The sequence below is a fragment of the Neopelma chrysocephalum genome, unplaced genomic scaffold (genome assembly GCF_003984885.1).
Source record: "Neopelma chrysocephalum unplaced genomic scaffold, ASM398488v2 Primary Assembly neopelma1_64, whole genome shotgun sequence".
NCBI lineage: Eukaryota > Metazoa > Chordata > Aves > Passeriformes > Pipridae > Neopelma > Neopelma chrysocephalum.
This window is the reverse complement of record NW_020897721.1, coordinates 4,863,137-4,889,074: the sequence shown is the minus strand read 5'-3', so window position 1 is coordinate 4,889,074 and position 25,938 is coordinate 4,863,137. Positions and strand designations below refer to the sequence as shown.

Here is a 25,938-nt window from a genome sequence, read left to right as displayed (position 1 = left end):
TATAGCTTTATTGGCTACAGATGCAAAAGGCAATTTGAAAACTTGATAGATACTGTACAGGGTGCTTTATGGCTTCCTGGGTGGTCTGCATGGAGTTTACAGACATTAGACAATGCATTTCTCACTTGTGGCCTGGTAGTTGGATTTCTGTTGGATACTTGGGAGAAATTCCCATGCTAATGCCAGCATTGAATTGGGCACAGGATTTGCATCATTTTTAGAAATTGCTATGCTTGGCTGTTCTTCTGTTCATAATCACAATTACATGCTTCATTATGAAGTTGTTGTCAGTTGTCAGATTCTTATTCAATTCTGACCTTCCTGGGAATGTAGAAATGCTTTTTATTGCTGACCTTAGATGACCTCTTGTTCTTGTGGTGCATGGTGAAGCTTCATTTCCCGTGTTCACTCATTTCTGTGCTTCTGTACACTGCTGGACCACACTGTCAGCTGAGATCTGTAGCTTCCTAGCACAGGTGAGTGTGGTCCTTAGATTGCATTGTGCTCTTTTAATAATATTGCTTTTATTTCTCATGGGCCTTTCAGTCTTTTGTGGGTGGGTAACATAAAGCCTCAATCAGATTCTTCCACGATGCTCTTCCAGTGGATGTGAACTAAGTCCTTTATTACCTTTACTCATTTTTTGGATTAAAAATAAATCCTTTGCCACACAGCCACATATAGGTGTCTTGTCTGGAAATGAGTGGGTCAGACGTGGCCTTGGCTGGATCAGATCTACCAGCATGGTTAGATCTGAAGGGAGTTCTCCAGAACTGTAACTCTTGGTGGCTCTGCATTGTTCTTCAGTGCAGAGGCCCCCTCATGGTGGGAGCATGAGGGAGTATCATTACGATGATGATGGTGGAGACCAACATCAAACCACAGTTAACACAATCAGCTGGCCCAAGCTGGTTTTTGATGGAGATGCTGGAGTATTTTTACCTTGTCCTCTCTAACTATTTTGTGCTGTTTTGTCTAATATTCTGGCTCTTCTTTATCCCACTGCGTGAAAAAGAGGGGAAATGTTTTTGTGTATCAAGTGATTAACTTGGTGAGTAAAGGCTTTAAACTAAGGTGTTGGAAGGAGAAAGCAACCTATAGGTTAGGGAACAGAGAGGTGACATGAGTGCCAAGGCAGGCTCTTGCCATCTCTGTTTTCAAGGGAGGAAAGGGTAGGAGTGGGACTGACCCTTCCTCAAGCCGTGAGATATGTGCTCGGTCCCTCTCCTGTCATCATCACACCCTGACCAAATTGTGTTTTAGATTCAGTTCTACTTCAGTTTAGTGGGTCTGTGTTTCATCTTGTTTTAATTTAAATACAAAGCTCAAGACAAGGATTGCCTTTGCCTGCAGCTGGGCTATGTGTGTTTGTCTTTCTCCAGATATTTGGGGCTTTATCTGTCTTTTGTGAATCCAGGCCACTTACAGCCAGAATGTGAGCTGACTTTTGGCCCCTGTGTTTGTAGAGATACAACTAAATGACATTAGAAGTCTGTAACAAGACTGATTTTTGCTGAAAAGGAAGGTAACTTTGTAATTTTAGAGGGTCCCAGTGCCTTTCCTGGGGGGGCAGCATGTGACAGAGATTCATTTCCAAGGTAACAGTAATGCTGACTTCCAAAAGTGCCAGTGAGTGTGAGATGGCCCATGGTGAGGGCAGCATTTCTCTGCCTGCAGTAGCTTGCACATCTCACCAGCCAGTGAGAGGAAGGAGCATAGTTGCTTCTGGTTTGATGTTACAGCCTGAAAGGATAATTTACACCCTACCAAAAAGCAGGAACACACCTGTGCTTCTGGCTTGAAACTGGAAGTGTTACTTTGTTTTGTTGTAGTTCATACATTTCTTGGAAAGTACCCGTTGCAAGGTAGTTGACATATAATTTTATTAGATTACTTTATGCCTCTGTCAGTAACAATCAGGGAACATCAAAACTTTAAACCTAGGGAAGGTAAAACTCATGTGAGAAACAAAAGGTAAATCTTGTGAAACATTGCAATGGACTCTGTCATCTGTGGTGCTTAGAGTTCAGCAAGTATGTGTGTTCTGGTGCTTTGGTTGCAGAGCTCATGAAGTGCTGAGTTAGTAGAAAGCCCAGGATCTTGTTGTAGTTATGAGGTGATATAATCTCTTACTGCATTTCCTCTTTTTGTATTTCCTGTTGGGAAGAAGGGAATGTTGGCTTGAATGGGATAAGACTGGTGACAGGTGGGTCAGTGGCTGTAGATGTTTTTAAAAAAATAACGATACCAAAAAAAAATCAAAATCTCTTTTGCTGTTGGCTCCCTATGGATGTTGTTTTGGGGAGTCAGGAGGGTTAATAAAAATTGAAGGCATATTTCTTTTTCTGGAATGGATACCTCCCTATGCACAAGCCTACACGTGGAGGAGGTAAGGTTGGACGAGATGTAATTTCTTGTGGGAGGAATGAGGTGGGAGGAAGTTATGACAAAAGCAGCACATGAGGGAAACAGGACTGTCAGCGTGTGGAAGGTGGAGGAGAGAGGCACAGGTGCATTTCTAACGTCAAGTACAGCGGGGATGGTGGGTGGCACACGGGTGCTGGCAGAGAACAGACAGTATGTGCCAATATCGAGTGCGCACGTGTTCTGCAGCTTCTGTTACCTGAGTTATGTCAAATATAACACTTCCCTCAGGAATTAAATCTTAATGGGATTGAAACCAATGGCACAGTTTACACTGACCCGTCTGGTGCAATGGTTTTGTCTTAGGTACTTTGGTTTAGGCTTTCCTGCTCTGCTGGTAAGTGATGATGTGAAAAGCTTGTGATCTTCTGTGGTAAAACTACTGCAGCAGAAATTCTGGGGGGGTCTCGTGAGAAAATCAATCTTCTGTATTTCCAGTGAGCTCTAAAAGCTTAAGAGAATTTTTTTTCATGTTGTTTCTTTTAATACACCCTGATTGGATTATCTTTTGCTCCTCTGTTTGTATTATTTTTTGTTGTGTGTCGTGAGACGCAGCGGTTTTCAGTGTGAGAAGGTCACTGAGCTTAACCCAGTGCAAGAAGGACACTACACCTTTTACTTTCTCTTGTATATCTCACATGAAGTCCAGTATCTCTGTTTTTTGTATCAAGTGTTTGATTTACACAATATATTCAAAGATGCTGAATGCAAAGCTTACATTATACAGTTAAGGATGTTTTGAGTGATAACTTTGTTTCTGTAGCTGTCCCCTGTTTGTAGCATAAACTCATTTTGCAGTTTCCTATTGAACAACATCTGAACTTGAAGCATTTCTGCCACCGTGAGTCACTTACTCTTGAAGAAGGGCTGCTTGATTATGAAGTTGTGCGTTGGAATAGACAAGGAATGAAGAAAAATTTGAAAGCTCTGTCATGTCAGAACTTAGGAGGAATGTTTGTCATACAAATTAGTGGCAAAATTATTTGTACAGCAAACAGAAGAGCTTCGTTTATCACTGCATGAGTGGTTTCAGTAATGCTTTGTTTTTATGACTACACATAGCTTGATTAATTCTAGTGATTTCTAAATTAATGATTACCCGTGTGTTCTCTTGCTTTAGTATTTCGTGGAGATTCAGAAATGTTAATTTGGGAATACCTTGAAGTAACAATAATCTGTATTAACAGCTGCTAGTGACTAGAAATTACAATATAGCTATTTTCAGTTAGAAATAATGATTATCTTTCCATGAGGACTTGCAGCTTTTTCGTTTTGATGCCTTTTGCAGAGGAGACACTTGCAGTTTTTTTGATAATGTGTCCCTTGCTTTTGTTTTACAGAATATGACAAACTGGGCTTTCTCCTGAACCTGGACTCCAAATTGTAAGTAGAACAGTAGGACTCTTCTTCATTTCTGTAGTTACAACTTTCTGTTGTAAGCAACTTTTATGTCACCTGGGCAGCTGGTTCAGTGGACTGTCCACTTCTACCTGGGACAGCCAAGTCCTGCAGCAACCTGGCAATTCTGACTCCTTTCCTTGCACTGGGCTCTGCAGGCCAGCTTGGGTTGTGGATCACTGTCATTAATGCCTTAATAAGTGATCAAGAGGCTATAAATACCCACCTGAAGCCATGACTGTCAGTCTGCTCTAGATATCCTACTGTTAATCTTCCAAATGAAAAATATATTAAATATTGGAAAGCAGAAGGAACGCGAATCTGCAATTTGCTGGGATGCTTAGAAGTTTATATTTCCTTTCCACCTGTTTCTTTAAAGAGGGATACTACTATTTTTGCTTGTAAACTAGAGTGGAAAGAACCTCAACACAAGACAGGGACCACTTGCTGTGTCAGAAGAACAACAGGGTGCTGAAGGATGATGATGCTCCTCGTGCTTTTTGCCAGAACTCGAATCGAGACTGACCTTGTTAACACTAGGGGTCAGTAGCGACCCTGTTTCTGAGGTCGGCAGCCTTGCGGTGATTTTGGTGTTGGGAGCAAAAAGACTCCTAAAAACCTACTGCTTAAAAAGGCACAGAAGCAGCCTGTTGGCTTTGAATGACTGGAGAATGGGTGCCCTGCACGATGTGTCTTGTTAATATAAACCCCATTCTTAAAAGTTTTGAAAATTTCGTTGTGCTTGTAGGGGGTAACATTTTGAGTTTAGTCTTGCTGAACGGCTTGGGAGCTTCCATAATGGAATAAAAGCCTCATAAGTGTGTCGGGAACTGCTGTTTGCAGAAGATGAGAAAGTCTCTAGGTAGGAGCTTCTTTTACAGAGGCAACTGGATACATAAGCTCAGTTATAGTAACATATGGCAAAAAGGTAGTAGAACATGTATGAGAAGGAAGGAATATTGATTATTTATTTATTTATTTTTCCCCTAAAGGCCCTGGATCTCATTCAGTGGGCAGGAAGGATGGCATTGACTGCATGAGTAGTTTCTTTCTACTCTCATTTAGTGTAGTGTTCTATGCAGTTTTTGTTGCATGCTGTCTGGAACCCCTACTGATTACAGAGTTACCAATTTTCTTTATTGAATTTTCTGTGTTGGACCATCCTTGTGATTTAGAGACACTGGTGTATGTACCTGTACAACACTGTGGGGTGAGATCATACATTATCTTAAATTTATACATGTAGAAGTCAAAGCAAAGAGATTAATCCAAAATTGTGGAGTGGGCGAGTAACCTTTGAGTGAACGTCTTGGTGTTGGTAAGGGGAAAATGTTTTTTAAGTTTTTAAGTAGTCTGATTGTTTTATTCCAGGCTGTTTTGTGTACTTTGTAATGTCCAATTCATTGAACATGCCCATTCACTGTCCACACACTGTTGGTGTATCCACCTGTGCTGTGTCCAAACCACTGCTTCAGTCTCGCTCTTTGTATTCCTCCTTCATGCACTGCCCTTTTCTTTGTTGCTTTTAGCAAGTCCCACTGAGTCTTCCTTCCCCTGAAGCCTCTGTTACATCCTTTGCTGACTTACCTGTTTGATTACAGCTCTCCAAGACAGGCCCTGCTCCTTCTTGTACTTACAGTATGGGGCCAAGTGAAGTTTTTACCTGCTGGAGGGCTTCCAGAGCCCTGATTTATTTTCTTAAAACCTCCCCATGATAAAAACTCTCCAGTATTTTTGATTAAAGAACTGCTTCATTGACTACTTTAAAAAATATATTTATATAGCAGCCTAAATGTGCATGTTTGCTTTTCAAAGCCCTAAAGTTAGTTTCTAGAAAGACTTGTAAAAAATCAGCATGATTAAAATAAATATTATGGAGCGACTTAAGGAACAAAGAAAGCAAGTACTGTGTGTAGGTGAAATCACTTTTTTTAACTGCAATAGTCCTTTGTTGGTTTTTGGTTGGCTGTTTGTTTGTTTGTTTTTCTTTTGATGGTTGTTTATTTGTTTATTCTGCGTAATTAAAGCTGGCCCTGCTTTGAGAATAGACCTGATGACCTACAGAGTTCACTTCCAACCTGAATTATTCTATGACTTTTTTTTTTCTTTTTGATACCAAGGAAGGTAGAAAATAGCTGAAAATACCATAAAACATACCAAATCAATTTTGAAAGAAAAATGGGTGACAGTCTAGGGGACTTTTGCTACCATTCCACAAGTTCAGCTTGTGTGGTCAGGGTGCCAAATACATTTTCTAAGTTCAGACTGAATTCAGTGGAACTTAGTGGTAAAAAAATACTTCCTGCTACTCAGTCAAGATGGTACCATCATAGAAGCACTTTCTGGTTAAAAAAAGTTGGTTGGAGTTGAAAGGGATAATATGTTCTGCACTGATGACTTTGTTGGTAGAAATGATTTAATTACATCTGTTGTTCTGTTATAATCACTCTGGTGGAATTTTGCCATAGATCATAACTTTATAGGGTTCACTTAATTGACAGCATGTGAGAATCTTGTGTGACTTGGAGCACTGAGGGCAACAATTAAGTTTTCTTCATTTTTTTTTTCTTCTTAATCTTTCATTTGCTCAAAATCTGTTGCTGGCTGTGTTAGTTGATGTTGTTGTAACTAATGACCTGAAAGACTAACATTTTCTACAAAGGTAGATCTGCATTAAAACTTAAGTGCTCTGACTTGCATTTTAAATGACATACAGAGGAAAGTGTTTGATATAATTAAGTAGTTATGTGTCCTTTTGCCTTTGCAGCTTTGGTTTTTTTCATGCATTGCTGCTTTAGTGTTCTCTGCCCTGAGGATGCCCAGGACATGTTATTCAGATATAGTACAGTCTGCTGTGGTTACAGGAATGTGATGGTTCTGTTCACTGGTTCTCCTTGAGTTCATGGAAATGGTAATGGAACCAGATTTGTTCACTTTGGAAAGGAAATCTGCCAGAAGCACTTGAGAAGTGATTTCTGTGGGAGCTGTATGAGGCTGTAATGGGCAGGAATCTCACGTGGAAGGGGATTGGGCAGTTTTAAAGATACTGTGCAGGTGCTTCATGGAAATGACTGGTTCTGAATAGTCTTGTTGGGAAGGAGAATACTAAGATGGAATATGCTTCCTTTCTGGTGCCTGTGCTCTTCTTTAGAAAGCCTTTTAGCTTCTAAAGGGCAGGATGATCAGGTGGGGATTGTTAATGACATGCGGGATGAACAGAAAGCTGAGGACTTCTGTGGGCAACGCAGTTTATGTGAATTAGTTGTTCCCTTAGTCAAAACAAGACATAAGGCTCCTCGGGACCAGATTAGTGAAAAAGATCTGTTGCAAGAGGAGTTTATCCTTTAGTTATGCTTGTACCAACCATAACATCATTACCAAAATTAAGAGTGTCAAAACAAAATGTGCACAAAGTACGGAAAGGCCAGTTGCATCAGTTCCTCCCAGGTAAAGAGGTTTCCCAAGCAGCAGAGCCACATAACCTTTTTTAAACCTGTAAGAATAAAATCAAACATTTACTGATTGTGTAGAGAAAAGCACTTATACAAAAAATATGATACAATTTGCAGGTCTTAGTTCTCCGAGGGGCCAATAGTTCCTGAACAACTTAAGGCCATCAATCACATTAGTGACTCAGCCAGTGGATTACTAGGTGCCACCAAATGCCAAGATTTGCAGTCACTTTCTAACATCTGTGCTTGGCAACGAGTTGCATGCTTTTGTTATTGTCAAATATTTATATTGTAGTAGTTCTTTGAGGCTGGCCAGGTCTTAGAAACAAGAGTCTCATTCACTACAAATTCTGAATCATTCCCTGAGCAGAATCTATGTTTGCATTGAATTAAATGAGATTTCCTAAGGAGGATCAGCATATGAACGTGTAGTTAATTATAGACAGTATTTAATGCTTATTAAGTGGGCCAAGCTGAAGGTTGCATGGTTGTTCTTTGTTCTGTCACTTAGTACTCTCTGAATGCTTGGTTTAGTGACCTTAAGGATTGCTTTGAGTTTGCCTTGGCAGATTACAAATGTAGATTCACTTGTCTTGAGCATATCAAAAGTTCCTTTTCTGTAAAAACCCGTGTGATTTTGAGGGCTTTTCCCTCGTGTTGTTGCCCTCATGTTTCTCTGCCAGCTTTCCTTTTTACTCTGCTGGTGTGCCATTTGCTCGGTGAGATGGAAGCTAGTGACTGCTGCTTCTGTCCTTGTTTCAAACTCATCCTTCAGAAAATACTTTCAAAGGTATTTTAGCAGTTAGATTGGCTATTTGGTGCTTCTAAACAACAGCCAGAAGAAAGCTGGGCCTGGGAGCTTTGGTAGGTCTTTTCACCTGCTGCCACAGTCAGCTCAAAACTTTGGATGTCAAAATCTCAGCTGATGAATGATGGAAGAAGCTTCCCAGGGTTTGACTTTGACTGGCAAAGAACCACTCCTTCATAAAGTTTTACAAATATTGGAAGATATGCTTTAGCTTCCTGGCCTCATTCCACACTTAAACAAAAAGACAATTGGTATTATATAGTTTTAACTTGAGAGGGGATTTTTTTTTCCAAGGTAGAAACAGGCAAAAAAAAATTGCTACTCCTCTCAATTAGAAAAATGGCTGTGAGATCAGTATTGTTGACCACAATAACGTGATGCTAACATATTATCTAAGTACACTGTATTAACTATATGGTATATATTTTATATTGTGTACTTTGGGAATTTTTAGGCAGTACTTAATTAGGAATATTTTTTCCAGTGAACTCTGTGTTTTGCAAGACGTTTTGTGATTCTGTGTATTTACATGGTTCTTCCTTATTATAGAGTAGATTTGTGAGGTGCAACAAAGATTTTTTTAATATTTGTGAGGATTTCAACTTTGTTTTAAAAAGAAAAGACAAAGAAATCAAGTCTTTTGGGGGGGGAGAAAAGCCAGAAATAACAGCCTTCACCCTGCAAACTCAAATGAAACTTGATCTAGACTTTTGAAAAGACCATGAAAATGGAGGGAACTTGGGCTAGGGAAACACACAGATTGGGTTACTTATGTTTGTTGAAATTTCTTTACTTCAGAGCTTCAATAATGAAGAACTGAAACAGAGCCCCTTCCCCTCATTTTCTTTCTAGGCTGGGAGGTTGCTTTGAAATTGTTTGTGTCTACGTGTGGTACTTTGCCATTAAACACTGTAAAAATAAGCAATAAACGTGTTGGAATGCTGGACTTTCCCAATGCCTGCTGCTGTGGGATTTCTTTCTGCCCTGTTTTTTTTTCTCATTTGTCTTCTTGTATTGCTGCAATCCTGAAGGGAGGAAAAATGAAAAGAAGCAAGAAGTTCCAATGATGTCCCTTCCTGCCTAGGCAGGATAAGAGTGTCTCTCAAGGGCTAAGTGGAAGGATTCTGACCATCACAACCAAAGGTGTCCTGATGCTTTTTCTGCAAGATTATTTCAAGGCTTAGCATGCTTTATTACATTGGTATTTTCCTGGCAATTGGTTATTTATTTCTCTTTCATTTCAGACTTTTAATTTATCTCCTTCTACCTAATCTCTTCCATTCTGTACTAATTGTTTGAGCACTTGAAATATTTAAGAAAATTAACTGTAGCTATTCGTAGCAATTCAGTTACCTGGCTGTTTATTGTTCATCCATCAAACCTCACACATTTGGGTGAGATGTAACTGCCATCCCTGTTTTTGTTTTGCTCTTCTTAGTTCAGTTCAGTTTATTTCAATTTTGAGCCTTTGGTATTCTCATAAGGATTTCTCATGTGAGTCTTTGTTATGTATCTTTGGGATTCCTGTGTTAGACACAGTCTCAGTTGATGAAGAAGATAAAGACTGTAGAACTCACAGTCACTGGCAGCTTTGATAGAACTGATTCATTACGTGGTTTGTTAAGTGCAAAAAAAAAAGTCAAAAATTTGTTTGGTGCCTTTAAAAGGGCCAGTTTCCTGAAGCTGGAAGTAATTATGAACCAAACCATGTGGGAAAAGGATGTAAAGCAAGAAATATGAATGGCTGGGCATTGTTTAGAGCAGTTTTATACTGTTAGACCCAAAAGTTCAGTTTCATAAGAAAGAAATGTTCATGGAAAAATAATTTTATCGAGAGTATAAGGGGAGGCAGTGATAATGTATTTATAGAAAAGGTAGGAGTGTGCAGTAGATGCATAGGGTTTTGTTCTGTTTGATGAGGGGGAAAAAAGTGATCTCCTTAGTAGCAACAACAACATTTCAAGCAGTAGACACCTAAGTTTGTGTGCTTTAGAATTGGTATGTCTGGACAACATTCTTGAAAGAATTTCTAAAGAAGTATTAGAGGACTTTTTGGACTACTAGAGATTATTAATAAATTTTCAAACACTAGGGGTTCTTCATATCCTTGGCAGAAAGTTGATGTACAAATATTTTAAAAGGGAATGACTCACAAGCTTTTCAACCCATTTTTGATTCTGAGAACAATAACATATTGACCAATATGAGTTTCCACAGGGAAAAAAAAGTAATACATATAGTTCCAATTAGTGTGTATATTAAAAAATTAGCACTTTTTTTAGATGGGCTTGTTCTTCATGTGAATGTCTGTGAAGGTGCCTGTTGTGTGAGACTGATTTCTTTCTTGATATGTTCCTCTTAGGTCTGGATTTGTATATTTTGTGTTCTTCTAACTAGTCAAACTAGTTGTATAAAAACTAGGAAGTCTCAGTTCTTTTTTCCCTGTACCTGTAAGGTGGAATGCTTGCTTTGCTTATAGTTCTTCACCATAGTAGCATTAACCTAAGCTAACAAATGGTTATTTGTTTCCTGGGGCGGATATGGTTAAAACTAATTAACTTCACAAGTTTCTACCGTTGTTTGAGCAAAAATTTTTACAGTTGTTGCATTTATAAAAGGCTAAATTTCCTTTAGTAGCAAAACCCAACTCAGGGAATATCTAATAGCTCATAAATGGCTTGGGGATTCTCCTGTTGCTTTATCCTCTTGGGAGAAGAGCACATAAAAAGTCACACTTCGTGTTCTTCCTTCAGATACCTGTTCTAAAACTCAGAGATAAATTATTTCAGTTTTGACCAGCTTCTGCATTGGTGAGCTTGTTATGCTTCTAGTTACTGAATATATTCCAACAAAGACTTTCTTGCTCCATGAATTACTTAGGAAAATTGAATGGGTTGAGCTCTCTAAGCATTGATCATTCCCAAACCTTCAGTTAAAGAGTTAGAAATACTGCTGGATGTTCTGAGGGATCGCGGGTTTTGATACAGATTTATGTTAAAACACTGGCATTCATAATTTTATTTTTTATATTATTCATTCATAATGAACAAAGCACCAGCACACATTGTGGAAACAGGTGATTTGTTGCTGCCTGTCTTGAACCAAAGCAGCTGTGAGCAAATTGTTAAACTGATGCAAAAGCTGCCTCTGTTGAAAATCCCGAAGGTAGGAGCATGATCTCCAAGCATCAACTCCTCTGTACCTGCCTGGCCAGCAATGTTCCACCTTCAAAGAGAAATCTACTCCTTTTTGTTTCCTCTTGGAAATGTTTTACGGAAACCTCATCTGATGGTTGAATGGAAATCAAGGGTATTCCAGCAAGCCGACATTATCCTGTTTATCGAGGCTGCCTCTGAAGCATGGCACGTACTCTGAAGGACACACTTGCTATGATATCCAGACACAGCTCGGGTGTCAGCTTATGTCAGCCCCTGATTTATAATCTGGCTCTGAGGAGGTTTTGTAAAAGGGTATATGGGAAGAGACAACTTACTCTGCTAGATCTGCCTCTGTCTTTGTCTTCAGCATTGCTACGATGTGACCAGAGGCATCAGAGCTTTGCTGTCAGCCTGTGCCAAGAAAGCCATACAGACAGACATTTTAAGAATACATACTCTTCCCCATCAAGGCAGGGAAGAGTTTAGTGGAACAAACACATACAGGCTTCTTGCGTGCTGAGGAAGGACAGTAAAACCAAGACATACTTTGAACAGCTGTGATTAGCATCTGTTAGGTAAGAAAACAGTATTTCATTTATGCTGAAAGAATGCAAGAAGCCTTATTGCTGTGCTTGAGAAGAACTGTCTAGCAGAAGAGAGGGATGTGATCTGCCAGGCTGTGACACCGTGATCCTTAGCTTTCTACAGAGATGATAGGCTAGAGGAACTCAAGGTGGGAGAGACCAAAAGAACCCTGTCAAATATAATCCAGAGGGGTATTTTATTTTACTTGTTCTGTTCCCAGTTTTAAGAGGGTAAACCCAACAGTAAGTCTTGATGAGTAAAGACCTCTTTATTCTACTGTTTAAAACTGTTCTAGGACTGAAGGACAAGCTAAGTTTTGATTAGGTTGATAAATTTAAAATATGCTTTTTCCTTCAGGAAGCATGATGTTGCTGATAGCATCCTTGAGAAGTCTGCACCGAAAAAGTACTTTAAAGGACCCCAGACCTGACAAGGACTGGTGGGAGAGGTGGTGGTGTGTTATGCCCATTGCAGTGAACAAAACATGATGAAGGCTACTTTGCAGCAGGAAGGTTAATTACAGCTATGTCTGATGTGCCATACTGGGGAAGGGGTTGTGTAGCAGCTGTTGCTGTAAGATGGTTTTGAGGTTACGGATGTTTGAATTAGATTATGAGGCTGAGATGAGGTTTTCTCTAGTTGCTTTTGAGAAAACCAAGCAATTAAATTAACTTTAATGAAATATTTTTTCTGCTAACATTGCACTGAAGCTCATGTGATTCTTTCTCAGTTCACAGCAGAAATAAAAACAGGCAGAAATGCTACTTCTGACAGTAGCTGCAGCCCCAGTCCTGCTCCCAGAAATGAGAATCAGGACCACAAAGGGAGGGACAGAAAACTGACAGAACATGTATGTGTTGTTTCTGCCTTGTCTGCCATGCAATCTGTTCCAACTTGTTAAAGAAGGATAAACTGAAAAGCCAACAAACAGTGTTTTTGATTTGCATATTGAATGTGTTTGGATACTTCTGGTTGATTTCAGACCTTTTAAATCCTACTTAGAAATATCTTCCCCCTGGCTCTTTAAGAGGATTAATGTTGAAGACCTGAAAAACTCTGAGCAGTGTCCTGTACAGCTGCAACATGTTGGGTGCCTTCCTCCTGCCCCTTTTTACCCTCTTTTAGTGATCCTCTTTTACATCACTGAAGGCAGAAATCCCCAAAGGTGGTTGTGTCATTGAACTGTTTGAGTCAGGGGCTCTGATCAGTACAGGAATCAAAGCTGTATTTTATCATCATGAAACTTAGGCTCAGGTGATTTTGTGAAGTGTTGCTATTTTGATGAATTAACAAGGAGGAGAGGGTAGGATTTATCCTGTTGAAAAGGGAAACCTATTTTATTGCTTATCCCTGGAGCTCTCCTTTAGCCTGTTCACCAGACATCTTGGAAAAAACACTTCGTCTGTCTGTCTCTCTCTCTTTCTCTTTTGGAAAGCCACAAATAACCTGCTTCTGATGTAGGGCTGATGTGATACAAGAATAAGGAAGGTCTGATTAATTGGGCTGTTTGCAGTTCTTTGAGACAAACTTGATTCAGTTCCCTGACTCATGGTGGTTACCTGTGCTAGTTTAGATGTTGGTTCCATGGCCTTTTCAGACAAGCAGCTGCTCTTTGAAGTGAAGAAGAAAGAAATAAAAAAGCAGTTATCTTAGCAAAATAGCATTCACCAAAACAATGCATGGAGATAACAGGAGGTTTTTTTGATCTCAGTGGTTCTGCAGCTGTTCTTACTGTTAAAGGTTCTGGCTATTGTTTATTTTCCCTAAAGCACTTTGGATTTTTGTTAGTTTTGTGAGGGCGCTTTCAGTCACAGTGTGTGCAAGGGTTCTTCCAGGTCAGAGTTATCTTCTGTATTTACAGCAAGGTTTCTGGAGGGAACGTTTTTCCTCCCAATATGTAGCCTTCCTCTTCTTAAGGCTTCAGTGTGGTACTTATTAGATTAATTGCTGTCTGCCTGAATTCATGGCATCTGTATCTAATATAGGTCAGTGAAGACAGCGTTTTTTGGGCTACTGCTTCAGGAAGAAGAGTGAGAGAGATTCAAAGCCTCATGACTATATACAGCATCTTGTAAAACTACTGTTAAACCACATTCCCCAATTGTGAGGTCACCTCTGCATACCATCTAAAGCAATTTATTCACTGACCAGTGGTTTTTTCCTCTCAATTTCAGTCCAGCCTGGGGGGGGGAGGGAAGCATCCTTGTCAAGTCGTCTTCTTCCTTGTTTTAGAGAAGTTGTTATTTTTTCCCGGGCTGTTCAGACCTTCCAAAGAAAAGTTTAAAGGGCAGCCTTTATCGCCCTTACCTCTGCAAAGTCACTGAAGAAACTGAAAAGGCAGGATGTTGTGAACAGTTCTTGTTAAAGATTTGCATTTCTCTCAGGTAGCTGATCTTTCCAAGTGGGATTTATTCCCCTAAGGTTTGATGAGCCAGTTGCCTGTGCAGTAGATCTGCTACTGCAACAGAAAGGCTTGAACTTCCCGTGTAGAAAATAGAAATGGCCAGACCAAAGATTCACCTATGTCTTGTCTGAAAATACTCACTATTGTTTAGGGAAAGAGAAAAATGCATGACTCTTGAAGCAGTCCTTGCTTCAGTGTCGCTCTCCAGGTTCCAAAGGGAGGAAGCTTTGGTATTCCCAAGTTGGGGATGCTCTTAGATCTCTTTACTTTTGATCCCATCTATACATCTGGCATCTTTAACCTACTGACGTAAAGAAATCTGCATGTTATGTGAAAGAAGTGCTTCCTTTTGTCTGTTTTGCTGTCTATAGGATAATTTTGCTTGATGCTCCAGTGATATGGGAAATAGTAAATAATAAATCACTGCTGATATTTTCCATATATTCTGCTGCTCTCACACCCATCTAAACACTGTGAGTCTCCCTGAGATGAAGTGTTCCATAGCCTGGTGCATTCTGCAATAAAATGAACTGCATTTTTCAGAAGGAAGGTTTGGTGATTAAAACCTTAGTGTAACTGATTTTCTCATTTGGCATTTAAAACTGCTAAGCATTGGATTTGGGCATTCAGATCTACTGAACTGTATTATCCACAGACATAAAACTGTAATTTCAGATATGGTGCTCCAGGAATTCTTAGTTGATCTTTTTTTCCCCTGCAGCTTTAGGCTTTGGAGGAGTATCTTTGTTTTCAGATGTACTGATTCCTGTTAGTCTGAGCAGAGGATTCCTGGATTCGAATTGGCTTGAATTATTTATTCTCATCTCTTTGTCACTTGTTTGTCTCTCCTGAACCTACACTGCTGAATTCATTACACTGCAAATAGAAAAACTCTGTTCCCTGTCCAAAGGAAGCATTGCCCATTTGTAGATGTAACAGATGAGGGTTAGTGATGAAGACTTAAGGGTTTACAGCAACAAAATTATGACATTGCAATTTATCTTCCTGCATTCCTTCATTTGACCAAAAATGGATGTGGTAGGTGAGTGTTTTATTTCCTATCACACTTTTAATTGCCTCATTTTTATGGCCGTTTCACCAACAGTGGTTTTTGACAGGCATTTAAATGGAGAATTGCAGCATTTAGTTTTTGCAAGTTTTGAGAATTACATGTCCTAATATAAGGGAGCACTATAATTTCTGACTTCGGGAAACAGTTTATTTAGACATTCTTTAGAAAGTTCTTCAGAAAGGAGTTCAGCTAGGAATCCCAGCTGACTGCTGAGAGAGTTTTTTTTGACTACTGAGTCCTAAAACACATCCCATCTCCAAAAAAATGTGATTATTCTCCATTAGGTTATCCTTGTCTCCTATCTGTGAAACCAGAATGCTGATACTTACCACTGAGGATGGAAAACAGTAATTTTGGACCTATTGAAACTAGAATATATAAAAGTTCAGCAATATGCATAGAGGAATTTTGTTGATTGTCAGCTGGTTACTTCACCATTAAGTTACGAGTTTTTTGTCCAAAGATTAGTAAATTATCAAAAATTCAAGGGGCAGTCATCTTTGTAATTTTTTTCTTCTTTTGGTAAACAGCTGCCTTCTGTGAAAATGAGAATTCTGTATTTCATGCTTTTTGTTTAGTCTAACAATTGGTTTTTTAGCCAGTTGTTTTTTCCTTTCCGTGTTTCTTTAAAAACACAAAAAAACAAGCTCACAAATGGACCTTGTTCCTCATGTCTTTGCAACTCATCTGTGTCTATTTGAACACAGTTTTGCTTTTTCTCTGTGCTACTAGTCTTGAAGGTAAGATGTAACTGAAACAGAATTTTTTTTTAAAAGGGGAAAGTTTATAAAAAACAAAGGAGATCGGGAGATCAAGGATATTACTCAATCTTGGAGGAGAATGTAGCATGAGGTCACATACAAAATGTGCCATGGACTTCTGCTGGATTATTTTATCTCCATCCTTTGAATCTGGTTTTATAAACTCAGCGTTTTGTTTATTTATTTAAAAGAAACAAGCAAAAACTGTCTGCCTTGAAATCTTCTGATTCTTTTGTCCACGAGGATCCCAGCACTTTCTTAGGAGTTGATAAAAGGCTGTTAATTGAGAAGCTCCAGACAGGGTTGTTGGTCCCTGTGAACTATAAGAGATGGTACAATGATGTAGTCCTTTCTGACTGAGGAATCACTAATAGTTGTATTTCTTAAGATGTTTATATATTTAGCACTGCTGACTAGCACTTCTTTTGCCTAGTGGTCCAATTCCTACTACTGCAAAGACCAGGAATGGAACGTGGTGAGGAAGCAGGATCCTTGTGACTTTTTTGTGGATGGAAGCCTTTTTGGTGTGTTTGTGCAAAGATGACATCTCAGAGGGTGAATGGCATTGCAGAGTTAGTGCTCTGCAGGTGTCTGTGCCCCCCTGCCTACCCTGAATTTCCTCAGTCTTCATTTAGAGCTGTGGGGGTGGGTCATGGGTTTTGGTGCAATGTCTTTAAAACTTTTGTTTTCCTGGGCCAGTTTAATATAATCTAATCTTCTTCAGCTGCTCTTCTTGAGTAGTCCAAATAAATAAATGAAAGTATGTGTTGATTATCTTTGCTCTTAAGAAATTAATTTCATGAGAAGCCACAAATCTTGGTAGAGAAGCAGAACTGGGCGTATTTAGCATTCATTGTGTCATTTTAGAAACAGGGACTTGGACCATCTTTCCCTGTATTTGGTCATACAACCTCCTTGGGGAATTTGCTTACATACTGGAGTAACATTTGAAAATATTTACATCTATTTTGCTGGCTATAGTGTTGTAGATGCATTTCCTGTCTCCTTCAGTGTAAGCATTTTGCTTTTCCTCTTCTTTCTATCTGCTCATTCCTTTCTTTTGTTTGTTGAGTTTTTTCCTCAGCTGGAACTAAAAAAATACCAAATAGCAAATGCTCAAGCTGTGTGTAATTCTTTGAACCCAAGTTTGCAAACTTCTGTTTCAGAGTTCCCTAACCCACACCCTCCTTTTGAGCTCCAGCCATGTACCAAGGGGAAGGTTCATCAGCTCATCCTCTGTTCATGGTGTCTTTCACTCAAGGAGATTCCACCTGAGTGACATGATGATCATGACTCTACTTATAAAGTCAGATGTACAAATGCATTTTTTCAGTCCCTTACTATTCCTGGTGTATGGGGTTGACTACCTTATAGGTGAAGGCTGCTGCTGTTGTCAGTTATAAAAAAGAGTATCTAGGACTGGAAACTGTCTATTTATTAGGCTATAAGTGAGGTATAAAACAATTCCTATTCAGAGATCTGTAACCCTTTGATATTAGTTGAAATATAAACAAATGCACACTGTAGCCACTCTGGTTGTGTCTTCATTAGTGTCTTTTTTGGAGCAGTCCTGCAATTTTGAAGCAAATCTCAAAACTGTTCCTTATCATATGCTGATTTATATGTAGCCTTGGGCTTATTTGAGGGAAACTAAACTGAAAGTTTTATTCCAGAAGTCTACAAAATTGTCTTTTGGCCAACATTAAACCATGAATGTATGTGGTGGATACATCTGACCCAGGGAGCCCTACCTAAAATAAAATGCCCTGAATTTCAAATTGTGAAGATATGGGGTCTCAGCATCATTAACTGCTTTGATTTAGTGATCTGCCAAATTACTTGATGATATTATTTCCTTATTGCTCCCTAGTACCTCATGATGTTTTACGTGCCTTTCATTGCATGTTCTCATCATATCTCCTATTCATTCTTCATGTACCATGAGGTACACTGTGTAGAGTTGCTGTGTAGACGTAAGACTCAGGTTATTTTGAACCAAAGAGAAAGAAATCCAAATGTGAAGGATCAACCTAGCGAGCCCATTGTCAAAGAAATCCTTTTCCTTGTTTCAGTACATGCAATTTGTGTGCAAGAGTAACTGCAAGAGACATCGGTCCTCCAATAAGATAATCTCAAGTAGACGAAGTTTTTCACTTTTTACAATCCACAATTTAAATTCCATGTGAAAGGCACAGCAGCAAAATCTGTCTCTTAAAGCAGATTTTGTAATATTCAATTACACGAGCTTAGTTGCGCCCATTTTTTTAATAGTCTAAACACTGGGTTGTGTTACTAATTTCTTTCTTTAAATGGATTTAGATTCCAGTCTTATGAGGATGACATGCTGTCCCCGATCAAGACATGGTGAAGGAATTAACCATGGTGACGTTTTCATATTTGAGATTAAAAGAAGACACACATCTGCCAAATGCAAGCAGAAGGAAAAATCTTGTTACTTTTTCTAAATCCTCTGAAAGCAGCTGGATTTTCAACTTATCCAAATTGTGAAATTTTGTTAAGATTGATGTCCACATAACAGTGTAGAGAAGGACAGAAAATCTTAAGAATTCAGGATGTGTGCTAGTCTCATAGGAGAAAAGTCAGAAAATAAAGCAAGAGTGCATTTTCTCTGTAGTGGAATAAGCCAATTACTTCCCTTTAACTTCACCCTTATTCAGATGCTTGTTTAAAGGCTGCAGATGTTTACAGTTACTGACTATGATTTGTTTTTCTCATTTATTCTGGATACATTTCTTATCTTACTGGGTTTTTCCTGCACAAAATCTGAGCAAAATTTAAAGGCTCCACGGTGTCATCTGATTACATTCTTTCCGCTGTCTCCACTGGCTCTTCAACTCCCTCAGCCCAGCATGAGAATCAGGACCTGGAATAATGTGCCTGGACCTGGAAGATGTAGAGGGAGATTTTCACCCTTCTGCCATACCAGTCATGATAGTCCTGGCTGGCTTAGCATAAAAACCTTGTGTGTTTGGGATCACCTTGGAGTCCAGGCACAGTAATGGGGCGAGTGAGATGAACCTATTTACTGGTTTCTAAAGCACTAAGAAAATAATATTGTTTGCTTTGGTGCATAGTTCTTGACCCATCTGCTGTAAGCAGCATAAGAACAAGAATCAAATATAAACTCTTCTAAGGCCATGCACCATGGCACCATGGCTTTCAGTTACACTGCATCTCCCGTTTGGGAATAAGGAACATCATCAAAGAGGCAGCAATAGATGTGGAAGTGGAGTTAGGTACATTATCATCAAATACAAAGGTGATGCTTATTTGTACACTCAGTTCTGTACACTTCTATTACAGGACCATGTGCCTACTAACACTGTGATTTTACAAAGTTGGATTTGTTTGAAATATGTGTAGTTCTCTACGGGATGGTTCATGCAGGATGTTTCACATCCTGATTTATGGAGGACTAATCTCTGCAAGATCTGTGACTCTTGCTGAAGAAATACCCACAAAGCAAATACATGTATCTAAAATGATGTTATCTTGGATAGCTTTATGTGGTAGCAGAATGGTAAACAGCAAAGCTGTATCCACCCTTACTCTAAATTTGCTCTGAGTTACACCTAATAGAGACTTATCATTATGATCACACTGGCAATGAGAGTGTGCAGTGTGTATTTCGAAGAATTTGAACAAATAAAGTGTGTCCCCAGATGGATTTAAAATGCAGAGTGCCCCTTTCTAGTTTTCTGTAGCCTGCTGAATCAAAATGCAGCTACAAGAAAGGAGATGAGCAAACATTTGAATGATGTGAGATGGCAGCTACAGTTGGCTCAGAGAACTGTTCTGCCTCTGGCACTTTGGATCATGAACTTCATCACATCCAAGAAACGTTAACAGCTCGGCCCTGGGGCTTCAGCAGCTCTGAGTGTCTTTGTGGGGTTTGTACTGGCAGCTCCCCCATCAGTGTGTTGCAGTTGGAATTCTGGGTGGCTCACGGGGGAGGGTTCCAGCCTGCCATTCTTTTGCAGAAGCACCGTGATGGGCATCTGAGTGACATTTTAATTTGATAATGAAAGCGCCATTAAATCAGTAAAGAGAAAAATGCCTGTGTTTGTGGCACAAGATATTTTGTGTGACCACTGAGGTCGTTTGAGACAGGCCTGCTGTTGAAACAGTTACACGAGTTTGCCAGCAATGACTCACTACCATGGTGGCTACAGATAAATTCCAATTGCTTTCTACTTGTTTTTGAAGATTTTGGTGTTAGGCGTTTCTGTATGTTGCCTAAACAATAAAATTCCAGCAAAACTTAGGCTTGCTTGATAGAGACTTCCCACATTTGTTCATATCTGAAGTGCTGCAGCAAGCTGTGATCCATACATCCTGCTGTCCCTTTTGACTGTGTCAGAAGGGGGTATATTTTATCACCACTAACCCCCTCAGTTTTGTCAGCAACAGGACTTTCCTTGATGTGCCTGTTCCTGAAGAGATCCTGACTGGAGTCAGAACACAAATCGTTCAAGTGCAAGTCTTCAGGATTCAAAGTTCTAGATGCTCACATCTCAGATGCTTTCTCATCTCTCATTTAGAGAAATGTATTATAATATCACCTATGAAAACTAAACTCGTGGATTTGGGTTGTGCTAGATAATATTACAGTTATATCTCTCTCTCCATGTCTGTATAATATATTTAGAGATATCTAAACTTTGTTGTAAGTAATGGTCAGCGTAAATGGCCAAATGTATTGTTCTGCCATCCTACAGATGAGGCATTTTGATAACAAAATATTATGTATTTGGATTGTAACTGCAGCATATCTGTGGCAGAATTAGAATTGGATCCATGTTCTTGAGCTTTTTCTGGTGCTTTTTGTCTGAAAAGGTCTTAAGAAATCAAATACTTACAGTGACTATTTGTTTTCTCCAGTTTATTTTCTCTTCCAGATATTAAAGGTTTAGATTTTCATTCAGCAGAAATAGATCCTATTCTTAAAGAACTATAGAGGTGTTCTGTATATATGTATATATAAAGTAGTGAAGGGGTTCTGTGTATATAGAGAATTCTCCTCTAGTTTAAGAACTATAGGAGGTTTTGTACTGTATGCAGCTAGTTGTAAAATTAACTGTCCATCTGTTGTTCATCCAGTTGGAACTGGCTACTGACCTCCTGGGACGTGATGCAGGACCAGTGCAAGAAAAACAGTTGCTACCAGTTCAGCATGGAGTTACTGTCATTCCAAAATGTAATTTTGAAACTCCCTGAACCCGTGCTCAGTGCATTTGGTAGTAGTTTGCTAGTTAAGTGGTATTGATGATGCCTGGAAAAGAACAAGGTTGTGATAACAGTGGGCTCTTCAAAATTATTTTTGTAGATCTGCTCTGCAGATCTGTACTGTCATCTTCATTTGACTCCTACTGTTGACCTGTAGGAAAAAAACCTTTCATTACTTGCCTACTGCTGACAGAATGGGGTAGCAAATACAGTATTATTGATCCAGTCTTTGCAGTAGTTAACACTTGCTGCTTCCACTGAATGTCAAGCATGGAACTGTAAATGCTTTTTTTTTTTCTTTGAAGGAATATTAACAATTCTCATACTGTGGCTGACATTAAGGCCTCTAATGTTACTTGGAAAACACAAATGAATTAACCCTTGTAATGTTTTCACAAAATGAATGAATGTAAAAATGTTACAGGTGGTGAATAGGGACACAAATAAAATCAAATGCTTTTTCCAGATCGCTCATAGGTCTATGGTAAAAGTATGTGCTGGACTGAAATATCTTTTATTGAGTTGCTAATCTTGTTCCTGTGCAAAAACTGAATGAAAAAAAACCCCAGGATTCTAAATTTGGCCCAAAAATCACTAGCCAAGGTGAATTAAGACACAACAAAGCAGCAGCAATGTCATCTCTTCCAAATACTGAAAGCACTCATCCCTTGATGATAGCCTGTCAGAACTGTTTGGAGTTATGTTTCAAATGCTTGAAAGGTATCTTCTAAGTAGTTTTCTAAATAATACTTTTCTATAATTTTAACTTTGATCATAACTTTAAAAAATAGCTAAAGCAAAGTGCCGCTTATGGTTTTTTCCCTTTAAAAGGTTGAAGTCTAGAATGATATATTGATATTTTTCTTCCATTAACTTTACCTTGCTAGGTATAAAAATCTTTCAGCAAAACTAGTGATTTAGTGGTATTTCAGATATCTTTACCCCTCTCCTTTCTTTGTTGTTCTCCTGTGATGCCGTAGTGCAACAAATAAATATGGGCTGTGTTTGCTATTACTCCCTGCAGCTATAAGGAGAAAAATAACTTGGATGATTGCAAAAGCCAGTTTGTAGCCAGGAGAGTCCTAATTCTCTACTTGTTTTTCCACAGGCCTCCAGAATTGGCATCAAAGTATGCAAATTTCTCTGAGGGAGTGTGCAAGCCAGGCTATGCCTCAGCGCTCATGACTGTCATCTTCCCAAAGTGAGTAAATACTGTGGGTTTTTTTCCCCTACTTCCCCTGATGACTTCACATCCTTCAAGGTGGGTCATCTGCAGAGTTTGTCTTCAGAAGTGTCATCACTTGGTCGCTTGATTGGTTCAAGGGGAGACCTGTGTTGAAATTCTGGGCAATTTGAGTGGTAATGGTTTGATTGACTTCAGTCTGACCGGGAGTTTGCTCAGAGAGTGGAGCTCTGGGTGTTGAGTAATAAAACAAATTATGTTGTCAGTGTGTGATACAGATGTGTGGTCAAGTTCACTGCTGCTACCTGATGATGCAACAATGAGGAAGCTTTAGTCATGAAGTGAGAGATTAAATTATCTGGAATAGTAAAGTGTGGTGTTTTGGTGTGGTTTTTTTTTTTTAATTCTTGGGAGAACAGGGTGAAGCATCCCTCGGGTGCCTGGAGTTTGCAGAATTGCTGAAAGGCAGTTCAGAAGATAGATTGGCAGGAACATCATTCTGTTAAGGCTCAAGGATTTCAGTTTGGTGCATCCAATGGAAAATTTGATCAAATGGTTATTTGACCTTTGCACAAGCTTCTAACACGTGTGAAAAAATGCTCTGGTGCAATGATCTCTTTGGCAAAAGAGGTTGTGGACTTTTTAACATAACTGGCATTTTTCCAAGAGATATGTTTTATTTCTTTTGAGTAGGGAATTTCCATGACTTGCACATATGGAGGTGGCCTTCAAGCCAAGCCTGAAACTGGTGGTATCTTCTGTCTTTGTTTTTGTTGGCAAACATGGTATCAGAGAGCTCTTTAAAGTAATAAAATAAAACTGACATTGCCTTGTAACCAGCAGATACTGCAATCAGGTCTTAAAAACAAAACAAAGCACTAAGGCTCTCCATCAACAATTATCAGTAAAACAAAAAATTGTCAGTATTATCTTCAGTGTGAATTTTGGAACTCTGGTTAGAATATAAATAAATACTAGAGCTGAAGGGTAAGTACTTTTAAATCTGTGTTTGTGTACATATTAAATGTAAATAGCATAGAAAAGGATAAACTTGTTGTTGCAAAAAATATTAATCTTATTTTAATTTTAAAAAGACTTTGGCTTTAAGAAGGTTTTTTGCCTCCTAGAATCTGAAGTGTTATTTATTCTCTCCCTCAGGAGCTACTTACAAATTGCTATTTAACCCCCTTGTCTCAGTATCTCACTGCATTGAACTAATACCATTCAAAGAGGTAGTAACTTGTCTCTAGTCCAAGCAAGTGGGTGTTCATACATTGAAAAATCATATTCATAGTTCTAAAGACAGCACCTCACTGGGTATTTATGTTCAGTTGCTTATCTAACATGGACCCTAAAACTTGCTAATGTTGAAATTTTTCCTGTGACATCTTTGAATTCTCTAGGAATTGAATTCAGTGTTGGACATTTCATTATTTTACCTAGTTCTGCTGTAAGGATGGCTGACCAGTAGTTCTGAAAAAAATTCCACACTACACTTCTAATTCTTTCTCTTCTGCAACTTCTTTTGTACTCAAAGAACTATGCAACGTTATTATTACCAAGCCAGGTATCATAATTCAATATATTAGAGACTCTTAAAGCCAGTTTAGCTTGCCAGTTCATTTAAAAATTTGAGCTGCATGACTTCTTTTATTCTGCCTTTTGTTTTCAGTTGCTTGTATCATTAGGAGACCATCGTCTCTGCAGCTGATGTTTTTTAGGCTTGGTCTTTGCTGTAAAATGTGTGTTTCTGTTGGGTGTTTTTATTATTTGGATAAAGTTGGTTTGGCTGTTTTCAAGCATAAATAAAATGAACAAATGTTTTCCCATTTTAAGGTTCCTGACTTTTTAGTGCAATTTTAAATATAAATAGGCAAAATATGATGGAAATAGTTGAAATAGAATGAATGTTTTTCAGAGGATGTAACTCTTCTTGGTAAGTGCTTCTTTACTGTAAAAAATGTGAGGTCAGACTTCACCAAGCATAAGCAAGTGTTAAAAGAATTAAGGAGCAATGCCCTGAGAAATCTGAAAATATGGTTGATGGTAAGAAAAGACTAAATGTTTGTTTGTTTATTTGTTTAATGAGGTCCTCAATTCTCATTCTATAAATGCTTGATGCCTTCATAAATAACCCTACCTGGAAAAAATCCTGGGTTGGAGAGTACTAAATAAAGGGTTGGTTACTTCTAGAGAACAATCTGGATTGCCTGATTTAAATGGCCACAATCCAACAAAATATATGTTAATATATCCAATATGAAATAAGACATCTGTGAGGAACAAATGCAGATCATACCTTCAAGATAGAAAAAAACTCTGTCTTGGAAACAGACACAGAGAAATTTTCATGCATCCTCAACAAAATATCATAGCTTAAATGCTATTCAGGTTCATATGTACACAAAGAAGTTGAGAAATTTTGTGTGAAGCACTGACTTAAAATTAAAATACAAAACTCCGCAATCCAAGACTTCTGGAATACTGTGTCCAGTTTTGATGGTTAAGTGTGAGAAGGGAGGGGAAATAAGAGATGGAAGGAAAGCCACAAAAATGAACAAGGACTTGCTTAAACAGTAAAGTAAACAAGACTCTTAGAAATAAGTCATCTTTCTGAAGCAGGAGTTGTATCCAAATGAGGAAAATAGGAAAGAGCATTAACTTTGGCAAGTTAAATATAAACCATAATGAGGTAGACCAAAAAAAATGTTGAGGAGCAACTTATAAAGACATTAAAAAAAATAATAAAGCTTTTTGTCTAACTGTCAAAAGCAGAAAGCCTGTCAGAGACCCCAATGAGCTGATAGATATTCATAATATTACATGTGAGCTAAGGGAAGGTAAAGCTGTAGCAGAGAAGTTATTTGCATTGCTATTCACTGCAGAACAGTTCCCATGAGGGGCCTTCATTTCCAGGGGACAGGCTGGGGAAAACTGACAGAAGGTTGACGTTTTGGAGCGAATCAGCACAAAGAATTGCTAGGAAAAGTTCTCACTTTGTGAAGAACTCGGTGTTGAAGTTGCCGAGTTACACACGGTTGTGTATAATCATTGCTTAAATTGGCCTTAGAATGCAAGAATGAAAAGCAGTTAAAACGTGCTGGGCTTTTCAAGAAGGGCCTGTGGAGCATTTGGAAAACTGGGAACTACCAGCGAGCCTGGTTTCTGTGTTAGGCTCCTCTTAAAACCTATAAAGAAAGAATAGAATTAGTTTTCATTTGCAGGAATAAAGGTGATGACAGAGAGGAGACAAGTTGTCTTCTGCAGCAGGAATTCCTACCCTGTAAATCTGCCTGTGTTGTTTGAATGACTGGATAAGCATTTGATAAAGGTGATTTAACTAATGCAATATGTCTGGATTTCTTCCTCTCAAAAAAAAAAACCCTCATAAAAAACCCTGAGCAAACAAAAAACCCCCCAAAAAATCCCACCAAAGACCAACCAAA

The 25,938-nt window shown here is 38.8% G+C and overlaps 1 protein-coding gene across 10 annotated transcripts in view; it reads left to right on the top strand.

Annotated features, from left to right (window-relative positions):
- ST3GAL3 (ST3 beta-galactoside alpha-2,3-sialyltransferase 3) overlaps window positions 1–25,938 on the top strand; it is a 179,640-nt gene that overhangs the window by 50,173 nt on the left and 103,529 nt on the right. For 8 of the 10 annotated variants that reach the window (XM_027683106.1, XM_027683103.1, XM_027683105.1 and 5 more), the window contains 2 exons: window positions 3,765–3,807; window positions 22,418–22,510. In XM_027683106.1, the coding sequence (XP_027538907.1) occupies window positions 3,765–3,807; window positions 22,418–22,510 (136 nt within the window). Of the gene's footprint in view, window positions 1–415; window positions 477–3,764; window positions 3,808–22,417; window positions 22,511–25,938 lie in introns of those variants that run through there. The other 2 variants (XM_027683113.1, XM_027683109.1) reach the window with 2 other exon arrangements.